Genomic DNA, 27244 nt, shown 5'->3' with positions numbered 1-27244 from the left:
ATTTTTACAAAATTGAGTTCATACTATACAAATTGTTCAGTAATATAAATATCCCAGTGGATCAGTTCATCTTTGAAATAGCTGCAGATATTATAAAGTATAGGTGTATTATAGCATTAAATCATTTCTCCGTAGATATTCAAGTTGTTTCTAGATTTTAATACAATGTAATTGTAACGAGCATTGTTACAATGAATGTTCTCAAACATTTATTGTTACACACTGATGTTTTCATGGGATAGTTTACACTAAATGAGGATTCATTAAGTTAAAAGATATGTATATGATTTTAATGGCTTCTTCTGAAAATCTTGTTGCAATCCATATACCCACTGATAAATGCCCAATTGTTCATGCTGCCTGCAGGGTAGGACATTATCAGTCATTTTGCTTTTTACCCATTCAGCTGAGAAGCAGCATAGGATAGTGCTAGGCAAGGATTCTCTTGGCCAAAATGTCTGACTACCTATCTCAGCTGCAGCAAACTCCAGCTGCCTGCTTTACACTAAGAGACATTAATTGCTTTGTTTCTAAGTTACCATCATCTATAAAAATAGGATGATATGAATACCTACTTCATAAAACTATAACGAGCTTAAATGAATTAATAATTATGACTTAACAGTGACTAGCATATAACAAATTATTTTTGAATAAAGATTAAAACATTGACCAGATTAATCTTTTGTAAGAGTAAAAATATTTTAAATGTTAATTTGCATCTTCCTAACTGCTAATGAGATTAGCATATTTTCTATATATGTCTTAGCCATTTGGTTTCTGTTTTCTCTAAATTTTCTGTTCAGATCCTTTGCTCATATTTTTGTTTTTTTTATAAATCTTTCAAGAAACTGTTTCATCTTTTATAAATGACTTCCTTTTGATCTGTTTGTAAAAATAATCAGAATCAATTTTTACACTAGTTTTGTAAAACCCTCAGTCAGTACAGAACTATAAAAAAAATCTTTTTAAACACACGAAACCTTATACTCCAAAGAGAACCACTGTTGAATGTTTAGTGCATGGAAACTCTTCATTTATCCCCAAGTTCACTGACTCCTGCCTTTGGCTCCACACATTGGTTATCTGTGGGGCTTTCAAAATACTGGTACTTGCGTTCCACCTCACAAGTGTTACAACTCTACTGATTCGTAGTGGGACCCAGGAATGTTTTTAATGAGAGGAGTGTTTGATTCTACATGCAGCCAGGATTGGGAATCGGAGGATGCAGCTCATTCTTAAGTCAGTTTATTCCTAAGTGAAAATGTCTTGGGTGATCACTACTGCCATCTGTTGGTGGGAGGCAGAACTAATACAGGTTAGCTCAGTATGTGACATTTATTGTTCAAATCTGTGAAAGGTAATGTTTTCAAAGTTCTTGGAAATGCATCTCCACCTTCACACGGGCCTTTTTCATGTAAATGACTTCTCGGGAAACTTCTAACTGTAAGACTTTTATCATTAATATCAAATTTGTATTTATCACCTTGATTCTGTAAATTTTGTAGTAAAACCTGTGCTGTTCTTGAGGTCTTTATCAGCCTTGGTCATCAAGGATTTCAGTGGTGTTTATCCTAATAACAGGATTGAGTCATTATCAAATCTTAGACATGCTTTCATCAGGCAGTGAAGAGACAAAACAGAAACAATTTTTGTCACTAATCCTAATCAAGTTGCCCACTATTGCCTTTCCCTACTCTGCCCTTCCCCAGTTTGAGTGTTAATTGAGATTTTCTTCTACTGAAATATCTTAGGATGTAGTTCTTGTGGGATTACACAGTGTGAAACATCAGGGGAAATAACAGGAAAGGCAATGAATAGGAAAACACTTTGAGAAAAAGTGATGTTGGCAGAAAGTGGAACCATCTAGGGGAAAGGTAAGATAAAGCTGGCAGAGCTACAGGATTCTGCATGGGCTGGTTACTAACTAGTGAGTTTGCTTTCCGAGAGAGAGGTATGTTTCCTCTTTCCTCCACAGACAGGCCCAAAGAAGTTGAAGACACTGAGAGCATGAGATTGCTTGTCTACCACGAAAACTATCTTTGATTCACCGGGTTTAAAATATATGTATTAATTTCCCAGCAACTTTAATGAATCGTGTGTTATTCCTGTTGCTGGCAATAGGGGGCGAGTATTTATGTATCTGCACACACAGACACGTTGGTATGCAGATAGATATGCATATGTAGTTTCATATAGACCTGTATTTTATATGTGTTATGTATATGGATATGAAATACATTTTAATCCAAAACATCTTTATGAGTTGGAACCCTTTGCTGCCTATCATAGAAACCGATGCTGCGTTTCTTCTAACCACCCTGAATCCAGAAGGGTTTTCTTAAGAACTGGGTTTTCTCAACTTTGAAACTATTGACATTTTAGGCCAGATAGTTCTTTGTTGCTGGGGAGTGGTCCTGTGCATTGCAGGACATTGAGCAGCATTCCAGCTTCTACCTACTAATGTTGGTAACGTCTCCCTGTTGTGGAAACCAAATCCATCTCCAGACCCTGCCTAATAGTACAGTTGCCCCTCCCCCATAAGAGCCACTGACTCAGAAGTTAGGATACTTCTGGTCCTGCTTTGGGGGAATAGGTTTTCACTACTTGCCTGACTAACCCTTATCTAAATTAGGGTCCCTATTTTATTTTCTATCATGAAACAGTATACATCATTTTATAGCATCAGTGAGAGTATATAACAATATATTTGCCTTGAGGCATTAGTGTCTTTCCTTCCTGTTAGACTTTAAATTCCACAGTGCAATCTGTTTTTGTTCACTCTGTACACGTACCACCTACTGCAGTGATTGGCACTTAATAAGTGTTTGTCAAATAAAAGAATATAATTCTAAGATATTTAATAACCTGAAGCACAAAGCCTGATTTGGTCCAAAGGGGCTTTTCCTCTCAGGCTTATTTCAATCTATGTGACAAAGCTAGTAAAAGAAGAAATTGGGGACATTTTGAGGCTGTTGAAGGGTGTGAGGAGGAAAATCTAAAAATTATATTATTTGGATAGAATTCCTTGGGGGTTTGGCGGGGTGCTGTTGAGTGGCAGTTTCATTCTGGAAAGAACAGCTCTGGTATGTCACTGTAAGCAGGAGCCAACCTATCACTCCTGCGTTTTGAACCCCGTCCACCATTGATCCAGAGGAAGCAAGTTTTTTGACCAGAGTGAGGCTTAATGCTCCATTAATTCTCTGACAGAAAATGCCCCCAGAACCAAGAGAGATGTGTCTATGGAAAATAAACCTCAGAATAGACAGCACAAGAGGCTTTTAATTCTTCTTTTCATTTTTTTTTAAATGGAATTAAGACGTGGATTTTTAAAAATGAAAAATGACTGGCATTCTTCCCACTGAAAATGGAAAGTAATTTAATTTGTTAGTGGTTCATTTTATTTGACAGTCTTTGTATATACTCGATTTGGTTTGTTACACTGAATTACCCTTTAATAATGGGTACACATAATGCCAGACTCTACCCCCCAGGTTGGTTTGATAATTGGATGAGCGTCCATGTTGTTTGAGGTTTTCATGACAACAAGAACAGAAGCAATTTGGAAAACTCCTAACCAGAAGAGATTTTTTGTTTTTTGTTTTTATTTTTGTTTCTTCTTCTTCTTCTATGAAGTTAATTGCTACTCAGTGAACATTCTTTCCACTAGCCACTTTTTCTGAGCAATGCTAAGTTCCATAATCATGACTAAATTCCCTGAGTGGATGAAAGGGAAACTAAAAACCTCATAGCCAATAGAAAAAGTCAGAAATTTTTCTCTAGGCAATCTTTCAGAGTAACCATTTTCCTAGGATTGGAAAGAAATTTAAGAATGCTAGGAGTATGTAGGGACTGGCCAAAGTTCAAGGGCAACTCCACCCCTTAGTCATTGTATGACCCTGGCAAGCTTCATGACCTCTTCTGCTTCAGGATTCATATTCATAAAGTGGGAATGCCATTAGGGCCTGCCTGATAAGGTCATCATGAAGACTTAGGGACATAGCATGTGTACAGTGCTTGGTACAATCCTGGCACAAAGCAAGTTCTCCAAGAATGTTTAGATAGTAGGAATCAGGCCCTGTGCTGCTGCTCAACAACACTACTGAGAGAGTTGCTCTCCCTATGGAAGCGATGATGATAATAAAGATTAAGTAACAAGTTCCAGGCCTTTTGGCTAGTAAGTGGCACAGCCAGGATCCAAGGCCAGGCCTGTGTGACTCCAAAAGCTCTCTTACATTGTTCAAATTTTGTGCTTATGTGCTCCATATAAGAGATGTTCCTTCATGTTCCTTCCTGAGCACTTTTCAGGAAACAACTAAACCTTGCCACCATGATGTTAAATAATCACAGAAAATATGATTTCATGAATATTTTAATAATTGCCTGTTTAAAATAAACTGTTCTATCACCCTTGTAATGCAATCAATGGAATTTAAATGCCATTATAAGTGAATACCCATCAATATTTTTTTTTTAAAGAGAGAGTGAGAGAGGGGGAGAGAGAGAGAGAGAGAGAGAGAGAGAGAGAGAGAGAGAGAGAGAGAGAGAGAGAATGAATTTTTAATATTTATTTTTTAGTTCTCGGCAGACACAACATCTTTGTTGGTATGTGGTGCTGAGGATCGAACCCGGGCCGCACGCATGCCAGGCAAGCGCGCTACCACTTGAGCCACATCCCCAGCCCCATCCATCAATATTTATTGAAAGAACATGTAAACAAGTTTTCTTGAGGCTGAGGCAGGAGGATGGTGAGTTCAAAGCCAGCTTCAGCAAAAGTGAGGTGCTAAGCAACTCAGTGAGACTATCTCTAAATAAAATACAAAATAGGGCTGGGATGTGGCTCAGTGGTCGAGTGCCTCTGAGTTCAACCTTCACTTCCCAAAAAAAAGAAAAAAAAATCTTTGTGGTGTTCATTTTTTTCTTTTTTTAATATATTATTTGTTCTAATTAGTTATACATGACAGCAGAATGGATTTTGATTCATTGTACATAAATGGAGCACAACTTTTCATTTCTTTGGTTGTACATGATGTAGAGTCATACCACATGGGCAGTCATACATGTACCTAGGGTAATGATGTTCATCTCTTTCCACCATCTTTCCTGCCCCTATACCCCTTCTCCCAACATCCCTCCCCTTTTCCCAAAGTTCCTCCATTCTCCCCACACATACCCCACCCCAGTTATGGATCAGCATCCACTTATCAGAGAGACCATTCATCCAGCCTTTGGGTTTTGGGATTGGCTTACTTCCTTCAGCATGATATTCTCCAACTCCATCCATTTACCTGCAAATGCCACAATTTTATTCTTTTTTAATGCTGAGTAATATCGCATTGTGTGTATATACAGTTTCTTTATCCATTCATCTGTTGAAGGTCATGTAGGTTGGTTCCACTGTTTAGCTATCATGAATTGAGCTGCTATGAACATTGTTGTAACTGCATCACTGTATTATGCTGATTTTAAGTATTTTTACCACATGAATCCCAAATAAATGTAAAAAGCATTTTTTATCATTTCTACAATGAATATAGATATAGACAAGAAAGATTTTACCCCTATGGATATATGACTATTAGGATTTAAAATTTTCTTCTGGGTTGTTACTGTGATTATTGATAGAACACAATTCACCAGAACAAAGAAAACATAATTCTAACAAATAAAGATGCCAAATACAAAATCAAATCTTATTAGAAATGTATAAGCTGCGGTGGGAGCATTTATGGGTCCCTGGCTAAAGGGATTATGCAGGTGTCCCTCCCAGAAGTGTCTATGTCCCCATTGTGAACCTTAAGATTCTGGGTGGGTACAGGTATGTCTACAAAAGGAATGGAGAGGAGGGGAACAGGTGCCAGAAGACCACGGTTTCTTAACAGTCACAATTTCTTGTTTTGCCAAGGGGAGGAGGAGAACCTAGGTTGTGGGTATGTCTTGAGACAATCTGATTTTAGATTGGAAGACACATGGTAGTTAGGGATGGTGTCCTTTAAAACTGTTGGATCTAATGCCTGAGAAGTCATCACCTATTCCAAAGGACCCAGTGTCCTGACTGAAGATGGCTGCTCCATCCCATTGAGCCAAACTGCTTTGGAATAAGGGTGTTTGCAGAATGATTTAATGATGCTCCTTTGCAAGGTGACTTGTTCCTCTTCCGTTGGAAATCCCAAATATATGGTGATGGTCCCTGGAGAGCCTCCGAGGGTATTTCCTGAGGGAAGCCCATTGAACAGGCAAAGGGGTTGAACTTGAAGACAGCCTTTCATAACTTAGGACAGCCTCTTCTAGATCCTCCACTGGGTCTCAAACCTGTTTTCCCAGAGCACCAGGCTCAACATCTGTTTCCACCAAGCATGAGTTACACCAGGACTTGAGCTCTCATTTGCCTTTTCTAGATCAGACATCCCTGATTGTCTCTGCTTCCCAGAAGGGCTGATTATAAAGCAGAAGGAATAGGAAGCTGTGTATTGTTGGTCTCCCCAACCTTCTCAAGGACACTCTGTGGCAACTACCCAGCTTGTAGTAGATGCCCAATAAATATTTGCCGAGGGCTTTATCTGGGGTCAGTGTGTGGTCAAAGTGCCCCTAAATGCACTTCCTAACTGGTGATATGAAACCCACCTCATCCCATAACCTTCATGTATCCAGCGAGTCTGTAAGATTGGTCTGCTCAACTCAATGAGATTTGACCTCGAGTTTCTCAGCGGCTTCAATCCATTCTCATCCTTCAAACGAATCCCTTCCTCCCTCCTCCGTGACTTCGTCTTCTTTCTGTGTTTTATCTCCTCTCTGACCATCCCTTCCCTCTGAGTCTTGCCTTGAATCTGTCAACGTGATGGGGGGCTGGAGGTTGCCATGGTAAACACAGCTGTTGTTTTTTTCCTCTGTGAAAAGTCGATCAGGGGGGGTGCAGTGAGTCCTTCCCCAGCCCCTCCCTGCTGTGTGGTTCACAGATGTCTCTTAAAGGGGGGGCAGCCTCTGGGGCTTCCTGTTTTTCAGGGCTCTGCTCAGCTTTTGTGTGTCTCTGAAGCAGGGCATTGTGACCTGCCAACCCCCCACTTAGGTGCCCTGGAAGATTGTGAAGAATCACTGGTGTGGTCACCAAATAAGCTGAATGACAGCAGCATTCATTCTGTTAGTAAATAGGTTCTGGGAAGTGAAAGATGATCTGGTTTTTCTTAAGAGGAGAGAGGCAGGAAGGATAATGAGAAGGAAGGTGGAAGGCTGAAGAAATGAAGCGGAAGGGGAGCAGGTGCCAGAAGATCACAATTTCTTAACAGAAAAGAGGCGGAATAGGGCAGCTAGGAGTGGGCAGCTATTGGCACCTTTCCTCACCTTCACACTAAAATCCTCAATCCAGCCCAACTACTGATCCAGCATCTTCCCCTCCTCTCTAGGCACAAAAACTGCTTGCTGCTCTTCCAGTACCATGAGCCACTGCAGGGCCTTTGTACCTGCCATTTCTCTGACTGGAACATTCTTCCTTCCCCATCTGGCCTGGCTAAGCCTCGATTCATCCTTCACATCCTCACCTTTTCATGCACTCTCATGAAAGGCTCTCTACACCTCCCTGACCACATTAAACTTCTCTTAGCACTAGATTCTCTCTTTGGGGGCACTTAACCCATTTTATTAATCCATGTCAATCTGAACTAGTTGATGGCAGAACTTGTGTCTCGTGCTCATTATTCAAGTCCCCACAATTTTGCGAAGCTCTCAGCAGGTGTTGCTGAAATAGTGAGCGAGAGGTTGAACGGAAGGACACTCATCTCTAATCCCCACAACCACTCTTTTCGAGATAATGCAGGTGGTGCATGCCTATAATCCCAGCAACTCGGAGGCTGAGGCAGGAGAATCACAAGTTCAAGACCAGCCTCAGCAATTTATCAAGGCCCTAGGCAACTTTGCAAGACCCTGGCTCAGAATTAAAATGTCAAAAGGGGCAGGGGGGGCTATAATTCAGTGATTAAGTTCCCCTGGGTTCAATCCCAGATGCCCAAAAGGAGATAATGCAGGCACAGCAAAAACAGTCGCTGTTTTGGGGTAGGCTATCCAGAGCTCGGAAGGAGCAGGTCAGCTGCCCATGGTCCCACAGCCTGTCTGTGTTCAGAGCCTGGGTCTTCCCATCCTGCCATCCCAGGCTTATGCCACAGAACCACTGTCCGTCACTGAAGTGTGGGACTCCAGGGGCTCCCTCTCACTTCCCTTTCCTGGCATTTGGCAGACCCCTGATTCTTCCGTATCCACACCACAGCTGCCTCTGGTTTTCAGGACATCCAGCACCACATCTGTCTAGAATGGTTTCCTCCTAAGTCTTTTATTTAGTGCAACAACTCCATCAAATGTGAGCTCAACTCCCTGGAGACTGAGCTGGCAGAACGCGGTCTTCTGGAATTTATGTCGATTGGTAAGCTGACTGCACTTCACAAAATCTAGCCATTTGTGGGGGCTGTCTCTCCCCACCACCTGGATCAAAGCCAATGCAGAAGCTGAAGCCTTCATCTACCACCTGGTGTCAAATCAGCCAGGACTCAGTTGCAAGAGATGATTTGCCTGGGGAAAAAAAAATCGATTTGGGTTCCTTATTTTCTTATTTCTGTGAAGAGACTGCACCTGTGCCGTGGGGTTTGGTGGTGGTGGTTTAGTCTGTCTGTGTTCTCGCTCACTTTCTTAGGAGCCAATTTCACCCAGAACTCAAAGTGTTGTGTCTTTGTTCATATTTTCTAGAGAGATTCATGTGTGAGAAACTATATCACTGCCTTATTCTCTGACCTGCCAAGAAGACACTTACTGGCATTTTGTCAGACATTCAGCAAATACTTACTGAACACTTTTTACATATCAGTAGAGTGACCATATGATTCATGGTCCAGCCAGGTGCAGTGATGCACACCTATAATCCCAGCAATTCAGGAGGCTGAGGCAGGAAGATAACCATTTTGAGGCCAGCCTGAGCAACTCAGCAAGACCCTGTCTCAAAAAATAAAAAATAAAAAGAACTGGGGATGTGACTCAGTGGCAAAGCACCCCTGGGTTGAATCCCCAGCACTGAAAAAAAATTTTTTTTGACTGTCCAAACTGGCACAGGTTTGAACATGAAAGTGGAAGCTACCTGATTGGTATTCCAAGCCAATAAGTATAAATCAAAATTTTCTCAGGGTAATGAGGACATAATTGGAACCCTATATATTAATGGCTGAATGGGGTTAGTAGAGTCTTGGGAGATAAGTTTTTTCAAAATGCCCTTAATCATCGAGGACAAAGCCAAGAGGGAATCTAGGCCTCCAAAGCCAAGAAATGAAAAGATATGAGGATAAATTAAGATTCAAGTTGAATGAGATTTCTAAAATGTCCCCACAATTTCTTTATAAAAATAGATTTCATGTTTAAGAAAATAAAACTGGAATAATATCTCTGGAAGGCAATGTCCCCACGGTGGAGTCCAAGCTCCCCTGAGGCGAGGCCACCTGGAAGGTCCTGGAAAAAGTTTAGAATTTTAATGAATGAAATATCCCATCAGGGCCAGGTGATGGCAATACTCTTTTTGGTACCAGGGTTTGAACTCAGGAGCACTTGGCCACTGAACCACATCCCCAGCCCTATTGTGTATTTTATTTAGAGACAGGGTCTCACTGAGTTGCTTAGCAGCCTCACTTTTGCTGAGGCTGGCTTTGAACTCATGATTCTCCTACCTCAGCCTCCCAAGCCACTGGGATTACAGGTGTGTAACCCTTTTGAGAAAAGAATAGCTGAAAGGACCCAAAGTGAACAGGAATAGATGTGTTTTCTCAAACTTAAAGCACCTTTACTGTGGTTAACTTTTGGAGGGGGGATGGGGGGTAATTAGGGATTGAACCCAGGAGCACTTAATCACTGAGCCACATCCCTAGCCTCTTGTTAAAATATTTTATTTTGAGACAGGATCTCACTGAGTTGCTTAGAGCCTTACTACATTGCTGAACCTGACTTCGAACTTGTGATCTTCCTGCCTCAACTGTTGGGATTAAAGGCATGTGCCACCATGCCTGGCCCAACTGTGGTTAACTGCCTGTGGTAACAAAGGCCACAAATATGTGCACTGTCTTCCCAGGGAAGAGCTTTGGTTCTGAAGCGGTTTGTTTCTCTTGCATCCCAGGTACCTGTCCTGAGACCCATGGACCTGATGGTGGAGGCCACCCCACGAAGAGTATTTGCCAACGCACATACATATCACATCAACTCCATATCAGTCAACAGCGACTATGAGACCTACATGTCCGCTGATGACCTGAGGATTAACCTATGGAACTTTGAAATAACCAATCAAAGTTTTAGTATCCTTTCCTTGCAGCCAATAACCATTTGGCCTGAGTCAAGAGTATCCAGGTATGAGTGGGCTTGGGGGTGGGGGAAATGGCAAGACCCAGCACTGAGGCAGAACTTGTCCCTCTTAGAATACATTGTCATCTATGAGACTTTCATCCTAACCAAGTTAGGAAACTATTGAATGACAAGTAGTGGCCCCGGACTAGCTCTGGATTAGAACTCTGGATCTACTCCTTCAGGCAGTGGCATTTGTATGGCACACAGTAAAATCAGATGTGACTTTACCAACAGTTAAGACCCTAGAGTTCAGTTAGGACTCTGCCTTCTGTTAAAGGATCCGTAAGTGGTCTCTGTGGACAACAAGGACCAAAGGTTCACATCAGATGATTTCTGTTGTATCATAACAGTGAAAATAATAGCAGCTACTGTGTATTGAATTCCCAGTACTTGAACTAGGACCTTTGAGCATAGCATCTCTCTCTCTTTTTAACTCTCCACTGAATTATAATATGCATACAGAAAAGTGTGCATATTGTAATTTATACACTTTGATGAAGTTTCACAGGTTGCACACCTGTAACCAGCATCCACATTTAAAAAAAAAAAAAGCCTTTACAGGAGTCTTCAAGCCCCTATCATCATACCTCCTTACTGTTTCTATCCCTCAAGGGTATATTTGATGTAACAACCCTATAATGTCAGTATTATTATCTCCTATTTAACTGAAATTTAGAGAAGTCAAGATAATTCCTGTATGAGCATCTGGAACAAAATTCTCACCCCACTATATGGGCCCTGTTTAATTTTTATGTGATCATAAAAAATGGGCCATTTATTGAGTACCTGCCAGGTGTTGCATCCCTGCCAAAACCTGATCCCTCACTCCAAGTCCCAGCTCAGCTCAAGGTTCCACCAGTCAGCTAGGTGACTGTACCCAGCCTCCCTCACTCCCAAGCCAATCTGCCCATGAGCCCTGTCGATGCTTCCGCTAACATACCTCCAACCAACTCCCCCCTCTCCTCCCCAGGCCTAATACCCCGCTAGCATAAGCCACTCACCTGGGTGACTCTACCATTTTCCCTGGCCTCCTTTCTTGCTCTCCTGTAATTATACAAGCTCCATAAATCAATCAGAGTAGACCTTTCAGCATGTAATCCATCTATCAATCTCTCCCTGCTAAAAACAGCTTTCTATTGAACCTAAAATAAAATCCAAGTTATTTACCCAGGCCAGATTCCACACCATCTGGGCCCTGACTCCCTCTTTGATACCTATCATATCACTCTTTCCTCATTAACTCTGTCTCAGCCGACTAACCACTTCTCGGTTCCGGGTAAGCCTCGCTCTTCCATTCTTTGCATCTGCTGCTCCCTCTTTCTGCCATGCATGCTCTGCCCCCACAGTTCACAAGGCTAGCTACATGTCATTATTCAGACCTCATTCTAATGTCATCTCGGCAGAGGCACTTTCTCCCCCTATCTCCCAAGCATCACAAGCAACTCTCTCTCCCTCTTATCTTTATAGTACTTATCAGGATTTGAAATTCCTTTTTACTTGTATTTTTTATTATTTTAGTTTCCCCGTGTTTGAATATAAATTCAATGGGACCAGAGACTTTGTTTGAGCCACTGCTGTATTCCAGCATAGGGAGCCCTCTGCATATAGGAAGGTAGAAGGAGGTTATCAGAGTTAGAGGTATCCAGGAGGCAGCTGACTATGAAATTTAACCTGGAAATTTAACTTTAAGTTAGCAAAAGTTTATGGGAAAGCTCAGAATGTTATCAATTAAACGCCATAATGGTCCAAACACGTAAAAGATTATTGCTCCCATCAAGTCCAGTAGTGGTGATCCCCATTAGCAGCAGCAGCATCCAATCAATAGCATGGAGCCTCGGGCCTCTTCCATCTTGTAACTCCACAGTGCCACCGGGTTTATCTATAGCAGACAACAAGAGGGGGAGGTGGCACGGGACCACATAGGAGAGGTTCCTATAAACCAGGCCTCAAAACAGCATTCATCTCATTGGCTAAAACGCAGCCACGTGACCACCTTTAACTGCAAAGTAGGCTAAGAAGTATATTCTAGCTGTGTGTGCAAGGAAAAGAAAAAGACCTGGTTTGAGTTCACAGCTAGCTAGTCACCACCACAAAGAATTCTCAGCCCCCAGAGACCTTTTAGGCATGGCCTCTTTAATCAGGTCCTGGCACTTATGAGATATATTTGGAAACCCTGAGAACTGACCATCAGGACTGTGACTGGCATCTTTTGTTGATCGCAGAACAGACGTGACATACTGTCTGGGTCTAGGAGAACCTGCCTACAGATTTTGCCTGGCAGTGCAGCTGCTAATAGAATGAGAGTGGGTGGTGGTTCCCTTTCCCTCTTTCCATCTATTCCAAGAGCCAGAAATCTGCTCAGGCTCAGCTGGCTGTCAGACTGAGCTTCTGCTCTCCCCAGCCTAGGTGGTGGCATGTACTCTGAATTTTGCCTCCAGGCCTTCAAGGGGGAAGGGAAGTTTGCTTTAAGCATTTTGGGAGAGAGATACCTTGGGGAGAATGCAAAGGGGAAATATTAATAGTGCAGTTTAGGTTCTATTCTGCAGATGTGTGACAGCCTGCCAGATGCTGGCATACAAATGAGACCGTACCGTTCACCCTTAAAGCAGCCATATGTAAAATAATCATTGTCATCATGAGGATGATGATAACTGATATCTATATAGCACTTTTCAACCTGAGCACTAAAACTGTACAAACTTGGACCCCTTTGCCTCTTGTCACTGAAGTGTAGCCATCTCTGGGCTAGGGGCAGCCGTTTTTCAAAACAGTCTCAGAAAATACCAACCAGGCATGACTTGAAGCCTGCATGGTTTAGCACCTTTCTGTTACCCCTCTTATCCTCCAAGGAAGCAGCAGAAATACGTCTTGGGACAGAAGAAAATTGGTTTCCCAAAAGATGCTTTTAAGTAATATTTAGACTTTTTTTGTTTTTAAAATTATGTACTTATGATGAGTATTAGAAAACACCACCCTCATACCAATCCTTTGAGTTCACAGATACTGAAAACTTTATTTAAATTATGAAGAAAGTATATGTCCAGTATTGAGTCAATAGCAAGACAAGTGGTCTGGAGATATGGTTAGAAAAAGTCCTGACTTCCAGGACTGGCCTTCCGTGTGACACTGGCATCATGGTTGGGCACTCAGGCTTTAGAGTCGAGTAAGCATGGTGTTCTCTCACCCAGCTCCACTTCTTTCTGTCTGTGTAATTTTCACATTTCCTAACTGACGTAAGCCCCTATTTTCTATTTTGTCATCTGTAGAGAGGAGCTCTGTCAAAGAAGATTGTGATAATTGTGTGTGTGCGCGCGCGCGCACTCGCGCTCTCTCTCTCTCTCTCTCTCTCTCTCTCTCTCTCTCTCTCTCTCCAGTGCCTTCCTAAGTAGATAATTGATAAACAGGGACTGACACAATCATGATTATTAATTTTTTTTAATATTTAGTCTGTTTTATTCATAGGCTTACCTATTATAGAAACTCTGGGAATATACATAATTTGCTTTTTTAGCTTAGTGCTTCTTATATACAATATTATATTAAAAGATGTCTTTTTAATTAATTTTTTTATTAGATGATTACTGTTGAAAGGACGAGGAAACTAGAAAAGGCAAATGTTACAGTGGTGGAATGTGTTCTGTTGAATTCATTATCTGGGCCATCTTCTCAATTCTAGACTCTTCCTTCAGCTCTAGAGTTGTGTAATCTTTGCAAGACTTTGTTTTGTATGCCCTGGTTGCCAGATATTTGCAGGACCTCAGGTCCAAAACCTTATGTTTAGCTCCAGCTCAGAGCAAGGCATTGCTAACCCTATGGTGCCTGCTGGTGAATCCTCTCCTTCCATCCAGAGCCTGTGGATCCCTGCCCATGTAACAGATCCTGGCTTAAAGTGGACAGACTTTGATCTCAATGCATAGACCATAATAACACATTTCTGGATAGGGTAAGAGGCATCCCTAGCTTTTCAATAAATGAAAATTGCTTTTGAAAATATTGCTTCTTAATGAAAACTTTTATACCCAAATTCCTTTGAATGCTTTTTCTTGGGACTAAGAATGAGTTGATCTAGATTCGTTTTCAGTCCAACAGAAGCTAGTAAATAGACCCATATCAAGTAAAAGTACAGGCACAGCCTCAACAACTGTACAACTGAGCACCTATGACAGGTACTACACTAAGTCTGAGGATTAAAAAAAAAGTAAAAAGAAACTTTCTGCTTTCAGAATGACATCAAATAATTGCACTATTGAGTATATAATTATAAACTGAGATGTGTTCTATAAAAGAAAGGAATAGAGTTTTATGAATGCATTTTTTTGAAACTTGCTTCAGACTAGGGAATAAATGGGCTTTGCTGAGGGAGCTATTAAGATATGAAAGAGGAAGAGTATGAACTAACTTGGCAAGATACGTGAAGAGATTTGTCCAGTATGTGCAGAGGCCCTGTGACAGGAGGGATCATGGAAAATTAGAGAAACTCTTGAGAAGTCCTCCATCACTGGAGCCCAGCAGAGCATGGTATAAGCAAGGCTGGAAAGTAGAAGCCACGCCTTGTAGAAGTATATTCTCTGGGAATGAGACAGAGGGCTTTGCAAGGAAGCCAACTGACCTCCAAGGGTACTTCTCTTTTTATCTTAGCAGCCTGTGTGAACTGAGATGAGGTCCATTTGGGACTGATTCCCTTATGGAGGGACTATATAGCTTCAACTCTTGTTCCAGCCTCTAGTGTTCCTTAGTACCATGGACAGCTGCCTCCCTTTTAATCCAATGGGATTCTGCCAGACAGGTTTTGGGGGGCCCAGTACAAATTGCTCTCCCTCATTGCTTCAGTGGCTTTCATCCTGCCAAGGGATAAAAGGTACAACTCAATTTCACAAATAGGCATTTAATGTAAAATAAGGGCGTCTGTTCCAAAGACACATCCAGCACCTTAGCCGGTGTGTGCCAGGGCAGTGCACTCCTTTCCAAATTAAAAGTAGCCCTGGTAGGTTTTCCCAGACTGGGTGCCTTGCTTGTATCGATGCTATCTTCCTACTTTGGAGGCCAGCCCTAAAGCTCTGTGGAGTAGGATCTCTTTTCCCAGAAGAAAAAGAAGTCCTCGGGGCCTCATATTGTCAAGAAAGAGGGCAAGAATCCAGCTATGCAGACTTCACCTGGGTTTCTTGAGCTTCCTCAGAGGAGAGCTTAGTAGTTGAACTGTGGATTCTGGGGTGAGATTCACTACTGGATTTGAATCCAGCTCCAGCTCCTAAAAGCTGTGCAGCCTTGACAAGTTACTCACCATCTCTCTAACCCTCAGTTTCCTCATCAGTTAACACAGACAAGGATCCGACCTAAGGCTGTTGTGAGGACTAAGGGAGGTGATCTGCAAAGTGCAAGGCAGAGCACCTGGCCCAGAACAAAAGCTCTAAGTGTGGCTGTTCCTATGTGGGACATTCCCCAACCCACTTTTCTTTCTGCCATGTTGCCCGAATACTGTTCTCTCCTAAGAAAACCACAGGCTAAATAATTCACACTACGCAGGCCTGGCAACTTGGTCTGTCAATCTACTTTGCTTTTCTGCATTTAAAAAAAAATTGCCTAGAGAAGGCTGCTAAGTCCCAAGAATGAAGTAAAGTAAAAGCTATCGGCATTTGCTGGCCATTTGTTATGTGAACTGGAGATGACATGAAAAATAGAACAACTAAAGCCCTGAAGTCAGGGCCCAGTAATGGGGCGGGGGTTGGGGGGGACAATCAGACTTCAGCCCAAGAGGCAGAACTAGAGAGGAGCGTGCACCCAGAGATGAAAACAAGAGGAAGGGAAGGAGACGGGGAGTGTGATGGACCTACACCCGTGGCTTTGCCCGGCAATTGTGTGGCCAACCAAGCCATTTCATTTCAATCATTCAAGGGCCGCAGGATAGGACGTGAGGAAGCGACAATCACAAGCAGGCTGGAACCCCCAAATCTTGAAATGACAGCCAGGAAGGAAGGCTTAAGGAGAACTTAAAGAGCAACTGCGGACTCAGCAGCCCTTATGGAAGGGCCCACGCCTCCTGCTAAATGCCTTCCAGCTGATTAGGTCAGGCCCACCCAGAATGGCCTCCCTTTCGATTAACAACTGATCACAACTCATCTGCAGAATCCCCTCACAGCAGCACAAAGGTGAATGGGTGGTTGAATGACAGTGAGGTGTACGTATGCTGCAAGATGGCCACTTCCTCCCTCTCATCCTCTGACTCTCCAGAGAATATCCCTCGTAGCCTAACCTAACTAGAAACGGGAAAGGGAAGCTCAAGGATTGTAGCTGAGCCTAACCAAGTGAACCTATCACAAAGTCATCAGAGTTGAGGGTAGGGACAGAAGGAGACAAACATGTAAACATACTAGGAAAGGGGACTCTAACAATTTTTTTGAGCCTTTACTAAGTGTTGGGTATGTGCCAGGTACCATAACACCACCTGCAGTTCTTTTCCTTTGTTTGCACATGAGTTAATAGGGTTAAAATCATTCAAGATGATATAACTAGTTCCAAAATTGGGGATTAAAATTCAGGCCTCTCTTATTCCAATTTACAGTAAAATCTATGTTACACTATCCTGAATTATTCAGATATATACTTTGTAGGATGTTCTCATGGAAGTGAAATCAAGGCACTATGGATGCCCTGGATATGAAGGATCCAGAAAGAATCCTATGATGCTTCAGAATGAAAGGGACACCTGAGGGCTGGGGGTGGCACTCGGTGGCAGAGCCCTTGCCTGGCATGTGCAAGGGCTTGGGCACATGCAGTAAAGCGGGTGGGCGAACAAATGAGCAGGCCTTGCATTTGGAAATGTTTTTCTAAAGGTAGAATTTCAGGCTCTCTGTCCTACAGGCGTAGGAAAGTTTATAGTTTAGGGGATTTTAAGCGCTCCCCCAGTCATGTAGGGCATCCCAGCCCAATGTCTTCTGAAACGCACTACGTGTTTAACATGGCATCATGTCTGTCCAGCAGACCCTCAGACTGGGCCAAGCAGTCGGCAGACACCCCACGAGTATTTGCACATTGGCTTTTGATAAGCCCTTAAGAGGACAATATTCCTTGGAGTCCTCCTTTGAGATCTCCGGTGCTTATCAAGCAACATATTCCTTTCAGATGCTCAAATCTTGATTCTTTGCAATCAGTGCTCAAGATTCAAAGATTATATTCCCATCTTCGTAAAGAGAAAAGACCTTGCCAGGCATGGTGGCACACACCTGTAATCCCAGCAACTCTGAAGGCCGAGGCAGGAGGATCACAAGCTGGAGGCCAGCCTAGGAGCTTATCGACCCTCTCTCAAAAAACAAAAAGGACTGGGAGTGTAGCTCAGTGGTGGAGCACCCTGGGTTAAATCTCCAGTAAAACACACACACACACACACACACACACACACACACACACACACACACACCCCTCTCAAAGCAACTCAATATACCTTAAAAGGGAGTCTAACCTTAATATGATCAGTGTTCAAGGCCAAGATAGGACTATTTTCCTCCTTCAGAACTGGCTGACTTTAAGTAGGATGTGAGAAGCCTCAGCACTTTTGAACAGGTGACCTAAAAAAAGCAGGTTCCACCCACAGCGTGGCCAAGCTTCCTAGCAGTCAGTGCTGCTTGGCTTCCTTGCTCTCCAACCTGTGATTGGCTTAGGCAGGACTTAAGAGAAAGAAGAAAGCTCATCGGTATTGGCACAATCAGCCGTGAAGAGAAAGGCAGCAGCCTACAAAGCTGATATGGATGAACACCCTCCCTGGAGAAATGAGTTCTTCCTTCAGGAAATGGAATTTAGTACAACGGAAAACCCACTTAACAACTTTTCTCCATTATCCCACTTGATAATTGAAATTCTTACAGGCTTTTGATAGGATTCTATTCATTTAAAGGCAAAAGCAATTGAAACCCAGAGGGATAAAATGACTTTCCCAAGTTCTCTCAGCAAAATGGAATGAAATCAAAACTGCACCCCTTATTTCAGCCCCATTTTACTGCAATTGTAATATTAATCACAATGTTATCTTCGACTTTAGAGAGGAGGCTTCTGCTGTCAACTTTCATAAAAGAGTCAAAGCCAGGGAAACTATTTTTTTTTTACTTTTTTTTGCTTAGTAGTACCATTAATTGTAGAGATTTTAGAAAAATGAAATTAAATAACCAATAACCTCACCTCCAGTTTTGCTGTATATATGGTCTATTTGCATCACAATTTAAACTTAATGCTAGCTAATTTGACCATATGAGGGAAAAGTTAAAAAATTCAAACTCTAGACTTACTCATGAACTTTCCTTCTATTCAGTCTGGGATGCAAACACGCAGATGTCCACCCTCACACAGCCACACATGCTTTCTCTGTCCCCTGCTTTATTTTTCTGCTTAGCAGTTGTATCTGTCAAATATCCTGAAATATCCTGTATGTTACATTTATTTACCTTGCTTATTGACCACATTCCCCCCCAAAATAGAGGCTCCGTAGAACAGAGTATTTCAGCCTGCTTTGGTCACTGCCGTATCCCCTGTGCCCAGAAAAGTGATAGCAGGTTGTGGATTCTTCAGAAATATTCTATGTGACAGATGAGTGAATTAACCGATCCCAAGGACTAAAAGGTAACTTACATGCTGACTTCAGCATCTAATCTCCCTACAAGACAGAGCTCTATTTTTTCCCCTGTCTCTGGCTTTCAATATGAATTTTTTTAAATGTGGCTGTGCTCAGACTTACCTAGCTTTGTACCAAACTTTCCTCACCTAAAATCACACACACACACACACACACACACACACATATATATAATCATAGAAGTATCTTAATTCATTCTCCATCCTAAGATACTACTTCATTAAAGAACATATGGAAATGGTGCTGGCAATTTAAAAAGTAATAATTCATAGAACTTCCCTGATAAAACAGTCACCAGCATTTCAGTGACTTGCCTTGTAGGTCAGCATTTTTAGAATGTAAGTTCAAATTGCAGTATGATAACACTTGAGTTAGAATTCTGCATACAGTGGTGTGTTTTTGTTTTTGGTTTTTTTGGTCTTTTTTTAACAGGCTTGGAAATTTCACTGTCAAAACAATTTAAAGAGATAGATAAACGTTTCCTTAATCACCTCCTTATTTCTGTATTTTGATTTAGATGGCTGTCAGTCTTTTTATTTTATAATGGTGCAGTAGACTTTATTTTTATTTTTATTTTTTATTTTTTTTTTTGGTACTGGACTGCGGAAAGCTTGGATTTCCTTAACTTGGATTAAGGAAATGACTTGTGAATGGCCTCACACTCCCTTACCACCCTGTGGTGATCCTTTCCTTTCCCTCTCCCCACCACTGATGTAATTTATGGCTCTGGCTTCTTATTTGTTGGAAGCAGATCCCTGAAGGGGTGACCTCCCAGTGTCTTCAATTATTATTTTAAATGATGCCTTAGGCTACCGCCTGGCACAGCAGTGCCCTCACCTTCCCGCCTTCTGCCTTCCAAGCGTGGAGCTCAGCTACCAAGCTGGCTGTGCCCCCTCCTGTCCTCAGAGCTGCCTCCAGAGTCCCAGCAGAGAGCCAGATTAACCCCTTTTGTTAGCAGAGGCAATTTGCCTGGGTTTAGCATTAATAAGGAGTGCCATAAGCAGTTGGGGTCAGAAAGAACATATCTGTCAAGCCCCAGGGTTAATTTAATAGCAATCTGTTGGCTGTCTAGGCTTTATATTAGCTGTGAATCCGATGCTGTGTTTTGCCTTTGCCATTTAGTTCTTTGGGACAACAGGGAAATAATTTGGATAGAGTACTCCAAAGGATAAGAGAAGAAAATTGACTGTCAGAACGCATCATTCCAGATCATACAGGGAGCCAGGCATTGCTCGCCTCCTTTCTCCCCCAGTCCCAACACAAAGGGCCAAACAACCCATGCTGACACATGTCTGTCTTTGCAGTAGCATCACGGGAAAGGCCTGGGTTCCAGGGATGCAGTGTGGAATTTCCTTCTCCCTTCCCCAGGAGCCATTTGAATTTCTGACAACTAGACTCTCATGCTTCTAGAACTCACCAAGCCCTCCATTAAAAAATAAGTCAAGACATCCTTGTCAGGTTTTTGTTCAATTTCTGGTTCAAAAAATAATAATAATAATTATTATAGAACATAAAACTTCTGGTTGTGGGAAATGTCACCAAAATGATAAGCGATGGGCCTCAAGCAGAAGAGATGGCTCTGCCTTCCTGATGAGCCAGGTACTGACTCAAGAGGGTCAGATGCTTGGGAAGGCCACTCAACAGGGAGGCAGGGTGACATTGTGGTCCAGAACTCAGGCTCCTGAGTCTCACAAACTTGGGCTGAAAGCCCAGCTCTGCCCCCTATGACGAACATGACCTTAGTGATTTATCTTAGTCTTATCTTTGCTCAGCTATAAAATAGGGCTGTTGATAGTTGTGACCACATGTGGCCGGGATGGGAGACAAGTAAGACAGCGTACGTGGTATTTAGCGTGGGACAGGCCCAGCACCTGGTAGACCTCACCCGATAGACCTATCAAGTTCCTGCTGGTTGATTCAATGTATTACTTTCCAAAATGTTGACCCCTGGTTATGATCTTCTGCCTTATCTTTACCATTGTGGTTGTTTAAAAAAGGAGGGGGGGTATGTAGATCATGGTTTATGCCCTGAGCCCCAGAGAATCCAACCAAGTCAAAAGGGAGTCTCAGGCCTGGAAGGGAGAGAGAGCCCAGAAGGCTGGGGGATGAAGGGTGGGTGAGGGCAGGCCTGGTGGTCCAGGATGTGTGGAAGGAAGGATCCAGAAGCATGGCCTCATCAGATTCAGTGGGCACATCCCCATGAGAGTGCCCCTGGGGGTGGAGGGACGTCGTTGGTGTCACGGGTGTGCTTCGGCACTTTGTTCTCACACATTCTGACTTGGGGGCTTTATTTTTAGGTGGCGGTAGCACCTCCCCTTCCTCCACAGCGCAGAGCCTTCCAGTTCAGCTTGTTTGGGAGCACTTCTGGGAGAGGTCGAGAAAGCAGACACCAGATTTTCTTTCCCTATTTTGGGAAAAGAGAAACATGCTCACTGGCGCTTTAGGGTATCAAGGATCTTTCTGGAGGGCGATGAAATCTGACAGCAGCTCAACACTGTCCTCTGCTTTACCCTGTGCCATGTCCTGGCCATGGAGGCCAAGGCATGGGTCAGGGTGGCCAAGAGGACATCAGAGCCACCCCCTGCAGCCTCCTCTGAACAGCACGGGCTTTTGCTCCCAGGAGCATGTACTAATTGCAGTAATATTTAGGACTCTGGTAGAAACAGTTGAGTTAAAAGGTAGTAGTTTGTGAATCCAGGGGACCCACACGCCCTGGACACCTTGGTAATATTTGCATCTGGATTTGGCAGGGGAAACTGTAGCAAAATGTAATGTTAACTCAAGTCTCAAACTAATTTTAGAAAGGATGCAACAGAACGTAGATGAGATCATTGAAGGGGAGGAGGCACAGCCAAAACAAAAAGCCATTGTTACAACAAATTGCATGTTGGAGTCATTCTCAAAACAACACAGGTGACATTTGACAGTAGGGGACTACTTTGTTAGGTCTACATTTGCTTGTCCCTGTCTTGACTCTAAGATGGGGACTCTGCTCCTTGCTTAATGAAAAGCAGAGCTGACTCTCATCCCTTCCTAGGATGGTCTGTGTCACATTACTGCTTGTTGATTTGGTGCATGGCTTTCCAGAATGTGGTTATGGACACTGCTGGCTCATGCATGGTTTCACTATAATTTTATACATTTATTTTCATGTGTTTTATTAAATTTAAACCAGCTCATGGAACTCATAACTTTATGTATGATGGATTACTACTTAGATGAAATTGAGTAGAGAAAAAAAACAGGCCCATTGAGGGCTGGGGTTGTGGCTCAGGGATAGAGTGAGCCCATTTAAGGATGAAGAAAACAATGTTAAGTAAAAAAAATATTAACTGGGGCTTAATATTTTAAGTGGTTGAGTGCTTCCCTGGTATGCATGAGGCACTGGGTTTGATCCCCAGCACCACATAAAAAAAATAAAATAAAGATATTGTGTCCATCTACAACTAAAAACAATATTTTAAAAAAATATTACCTGATGATAAATAGATGGGGCCAAAATCATGAAGTGGTGGAATCTGGGAAAAGTGGGAATCATTTTAGTCAGCGTGGATGGGTAACAGGATCCACATCACAAGGCCAAATCCCTTGCAGGCAGTCAATGCATGGGTCCTCAGAACCTCAGCCCCAGTAAGTGCCACCCAAGCCCTTGGTAGGGGTATGAAGGGATGCATACAAACCCTTCCTTCATGCATGCTGAATACCCGCCAGAAGTGTTTGTCTCCATTGAATCACCTTCATAAGCAGAAAGCTAAATGTTTCATTCCAACATAACAGGAATGAGGTCTTTAAAAAAAATAGAGGGAAAATAATTCTTGATCAAGAAGAAAAATATTGAGGGGGGGAAAAAACAGATGATAAAACTAAAGAGTGTGTTCCATGGAACCTAGATCTCACCCAACATGTATCAATGCCTTCTGATATTTAAACTCCCACCCAGTCTCTAAAGCAAATCACAGCTTGGGGAGACTAGAAGGTCTGTGTATCTTAAATGAGAGAATGTTGCATAACTACGAAACAGCTCAGGTTTTTATATTGGAGTGAAGTCGTCATGTTTTCACTCAACTGGCCGTGTATTATACACTCAGAGCCTCCATTTCCACCCCTGAAAAACAAGTGTAAGAAATGTGTCATTTAAAAAGTTTTGCAAGGATTAAGTGAGATAAAGTACATGATATGCTTTGCACAGTGAATGACCTATAGTGGGTGCTCAATAAATAGTAGCAGCTATTATTATCCACGTGGTAGTAAACAGTAAAGGTCTCAGGAATGTCGTGGAAGAGGATTTGCAGTCTATTCTAGATATAACTCATCAGGAGTCAAATAAATTAGAATTTATGGAACTAGTTTCTTAACTACTGTTATGTAAAGGAGATCAAGTCTTTGCCACTTGCATGAGCAGGAAATTTTGGTCATGAATGGATGTTTCCTACAAGGCAGAGGAATCAGGAGTTGGGGGACCTGAGTTCTAATGCTACCTCTAACTAATGGGTCACCCTGAGCCTCATTTCCGGTGCCTGAAACCAGTGGCACCTGCTTGTTTGCTAGCAGAGTCAGGAGGAAGGTCCACCTGGTGCCTAGTAAATGCTGCTGTGTTTCACTCACGTAAGATGGTGCTATTGCTGATCCCCCTACCCCGAGATTCTGCCCACTTCTTCCGGTTCCCTCCTTGACTCGTCTGTGCCAGATATTGTGGACATTAAGCCAGCCAACATGGAGGAGCTCACAGAGGTGATCACGGCAGCTGAGTTCCACCCCCATCACTGCAACACTTTTGTGTACAGCAGCAGCAAAGGGACAATCCGGCTGTGCGACATGCGGGCATCAGCTCTGTGCGACCGGCACACCAAGTGTGAGTAGCACCTGGGGTGTGGGGGAGGGATACAGAGTTCTAAAACTCTGTGTGTGTGTGTGTGTGTGTGTGTGTGTGTGTGAGAGAGAGAGAGAGAGAGAGAGAGAGAGAGAGAGTGTGTGTGTGTGTGTGTGTGTGTGTGTGTGTGTGTTGGGGGGACTGGGAAGGTCTTTTATCTCATCTGACATATGGACTTGGAGTAAAGAGACTCCAAGTGTTGGCCTGACTTGAGAGTCAACTTCCCGTTTGGTGTTTTCGGTAAAGATAAAAACTTACGTTCAAACTCCAAAACATACAGGTGCAGGACCAGCCCCTGTTAGCAAGGGGTTTAAGTAACATTGCGGCATGATCCAAGTCGTGTGTTAAGATCTCTCTTGCCAGGTGTGGTGCACACCTATAATCCTAGCAGCTCAGGGGGCTGAGGCAAGAGGATCGCAAGTTCAAAGCCAGCCTCGGCAACTTAGCAAGGCTCTAAGCAACTCAATGAGACCCTGTTTTTAAATAAAAGATTAATAGGGCTAGGGATGTGGCTCAATGGTTAAGCACCCCTGGGTTCAATACCCAGTACCAAAAAAAAAAAAAAGATAACTCTTGTTGCTTTTGAGAGAAAGGCCCCGCTAAATGGTGGCCTGGACAAGGCAATGATGTGGTCATGAACAACAGCAGAGACTTCTAGACAAATCTTGGCAACAGAGCTAAAAGTACCTGCTGGACTATGTGAGAGGCCAGGAATATACCAAGAGTCAAGAATGGTGTCTCAGCAAGGAGCTGGTGGCTCCTTGGAGAGGTTGAGGCTATGGGAACCAGCACTCCAGAAACCCCAGTGGTTCTAGTGGACAGCAGAGAAAAGCTTCAGAGAAGGTGTTAGAGGGTAGCCCAGCTCGCAGGTTGTCCTGAAGTTTTCAGGGCACTGACCCACCAAAGTAGCTTCCAACTCTCTGGGAGCAGAATGCTTAGGAGCAAAAGGCTAAGACCAGATGGAAACAGATGGAGCGGCTGACACCCACGGCCAGTGCTGTGGTAGGTAGGATGGGCCTGGAGCCAGCAGGGAGCATTTCTAGAAGAGAAACTGCACGCCAGGGTAGAGGCACCTGGAAGGCAGAGGAAATCCATGCATGGTGAATGGCATTGAGCTAAATAGCACGCAGCTGCCCAGGCGCTCAGAGCACAACCCGCCACCCCCCACCTAGTGCCTCTGTCCCCTCCACTTTGCTGTGCAGAGTCAGGAGTGAGGGCCATCCTCCCCCCACAGTCCCCATCTTCAATTGCAGTTCTGTGACAGGGGTGGTCTGATGGTTCTCTGCAGAGGAGTGTGACCGGGAGGGAGATGGCTGTCTCCTGCTGCTTTGGGTGATTTTTGCTGGCTGTCTGGCAGAGGTTTCGCATGGAGGAGCCGGTGGGGGAGGGGGAGTTGTCTGTACAGCTGGTGGATTCTAGAGTCGCACAGACCCAGGCCCAAGCCAGGCTTCCTTTCTTAAAAACCTCTTTGTCTACCTTCCCTTAACCTGTCTGCGCCTGGTTTTCTCATCTATAAAATGGATAAGATAATCGGGATAGCACTTCATGCATTTGCCATGGCACTGAAATGAGATAAATGTTTTTAAAAATTGCTAATGAGATATCTTATATCCCATTTTGTTTTCATGCTAAATCTTCAAAAGTTGGCATGTGGGTTTTTTGTTGTTGTTGTTGTTTTGTTTTGTTTTTGTTTTTGTTTTTTTTTTACCAGTTGCTTCAATGCATAGATTGTGGCTACTATATTAGGGCAAATTTGGGTCATTCCATCATTGAAGAAAATTCTGGAGAGTGCTGAGAGATCCTTGAGAACATGGACTCTTCTATCTTATTCACTTTGGCTTCACAGCACCTTACACAGTGCCTGGCCCAGAACAGGGGCTTAGTAAATGCCGAGGTGTTGATCTTTGAACAGTATACTTTCATGAGCCCACAAGGAGGACAGCATTCAATGTAGAAAGATCCACATGTGCAAAGATCATGGGGTATAAAACGTGTTTGTGGAAGAGCCGAATAATTGATATGACTGGGAGAAGAGAGTAGAGGCTCAGGAGGAATGCCTGAGCCAGGTCATAATGGCAGTATTAACAACAGTGACAAAATGGAATATTTTTGCCAAAACCAATAAAGACCTATCAAAGCAAGCACGAAAGTAATTTGATCAAAATTAGATTTTAGAGAAGTTATTTGGGTAGAAGGCAGAAAGATGCAGGTTGAATTCTGACTGGAAAAATAAAGAGACAAAGATATGCATTAAGAAGACATGGTAATCTCAGCAACTTGAGAGGTTGAGGCAGAAAGATCATAAGTTCAAGGTCAGCCTCAGCAACTTTGCGAGACCATCTCAAAATTTTAAAGAGGGGGACAGGGGGCACTGGGGTTGTAGCTCAGCAGTAGAGCACTTGCCTGGCACGTGCCAGGCCCTGGGTTTGATCCTCAGCACCACATAAAAATAAATAAATAAAATAAAGGTATTGTGTCCAACTTCAACTAAAAAATAAATATTTAAGATAATGAATGAAATAAAAAGGACCGGGGATGTAGTTCAGTGGTACATCACCTCTAGGGCAGATGCCTGTAATCCCAGTGACTTGAGAGGCTGAGGCAAGAGGATCACAAGTTGAAAGCCAGTCTCAGCAACTTAGGGAGGCACTTAACAACTCAGTGAGACCCTGTCTCTAAATAAAATGTTTTAAAAGGGCTGGGGATGTGGCTCCGTGGTCAAGCACCCCTGGGCTCAATCCCCAGTACCAAAAATAATTAATTACATAAATCATCTCAGGGTTTAATTCTCAGTACCAAGAAGAAGAGGAGCAGTGGGAGGAGAGAAGGAGGGAAGGAGAAGAAGATACTGCACTGTTGAATTCTGGCTCATATTCTTCATTGGGAGAGAAGGCTGTCCTGTGCATTATGGGATTTAACAGCATCCCTGTCCTTAGCTACTAGAATTCAGTACCACCAGCCCAGTTGTGATAGCCAAAAATGTCTCCAGACCTTGTTAAATATCCTTTGTGGTGGAATTGCCCAGGAGACCTCTCGGGCAATGTGCAAGGCCGTGTGTGCTCTCATACCCACATGGATAGTGGAGATGATTCAGGTTTAGATGCTCAGAGGAAGGTGGGACGATTGAGACAGATCTTATGGGGATGGCAGAAGTGGAACAATTGAGTGTGGAAGTTCAAGCAGGATTTGGTTTTGTGCGGACAGGAAGAAGAGGGCTTTAGACTGTGGGTGCAGAATGAGCAAAACTCTGAAGTCACTAAGGGCATGGAACTTCTAGACAGGAAGAAGTGTCAGGCTTGGGGAAAGGGGATGTCAGTTAATGAGGTCAAATAGGGATGCTGGTTCCTAGCAAGTTGGTTCTTGAAGATAAAGAGTCAAAGTTAATGCTC

General features: G+C 43.1%; 1 protein-coding gene across 1 annotated transcript in view; it reads left to right on the top strand.

Moving 5' to 3' along the window:
* Positions 1–27244, top strand: part of Ppp2r2b (protein phosphatase 2 regulatory subunit Bbeta) — a 258917-nt gene that overhangs the window by 189829 nt on the left and 41844 nt on the right. The window contains exons 6-7 of the mRNA XM_077796682.1: positions 10139–10316; positions 23673–23837. Of these exons, the coding sequence (XP_077652808.1) occupies positions 10139–10316; positions 23673–23837 (343 nt within the window). The remainder of the gene's footprint in view (positions 1–10138; positions 10317–23672; positions 23838–27244) is intronic.

Source organism: Urocitellus parryii, chromosome 1 (assembly GCF_045843805.1).
Source record: "Urocitellus parryii isolate mUroPar1 chromosome 1, mUroPar1.hap1, whole genome shotgun sequence".
In the NCBI taxonomy this organism is placed as follows: Eukaryota; Metazoa; Chordata; class Mammalia; order Rodentia; family Sciuridae; genus Urocitellus; species Urocitellus parryii.
Note: the sequence above shows the minus strand (reverse complement) of the source record. Positions and strands in the feature narration are given on the sequence as shown.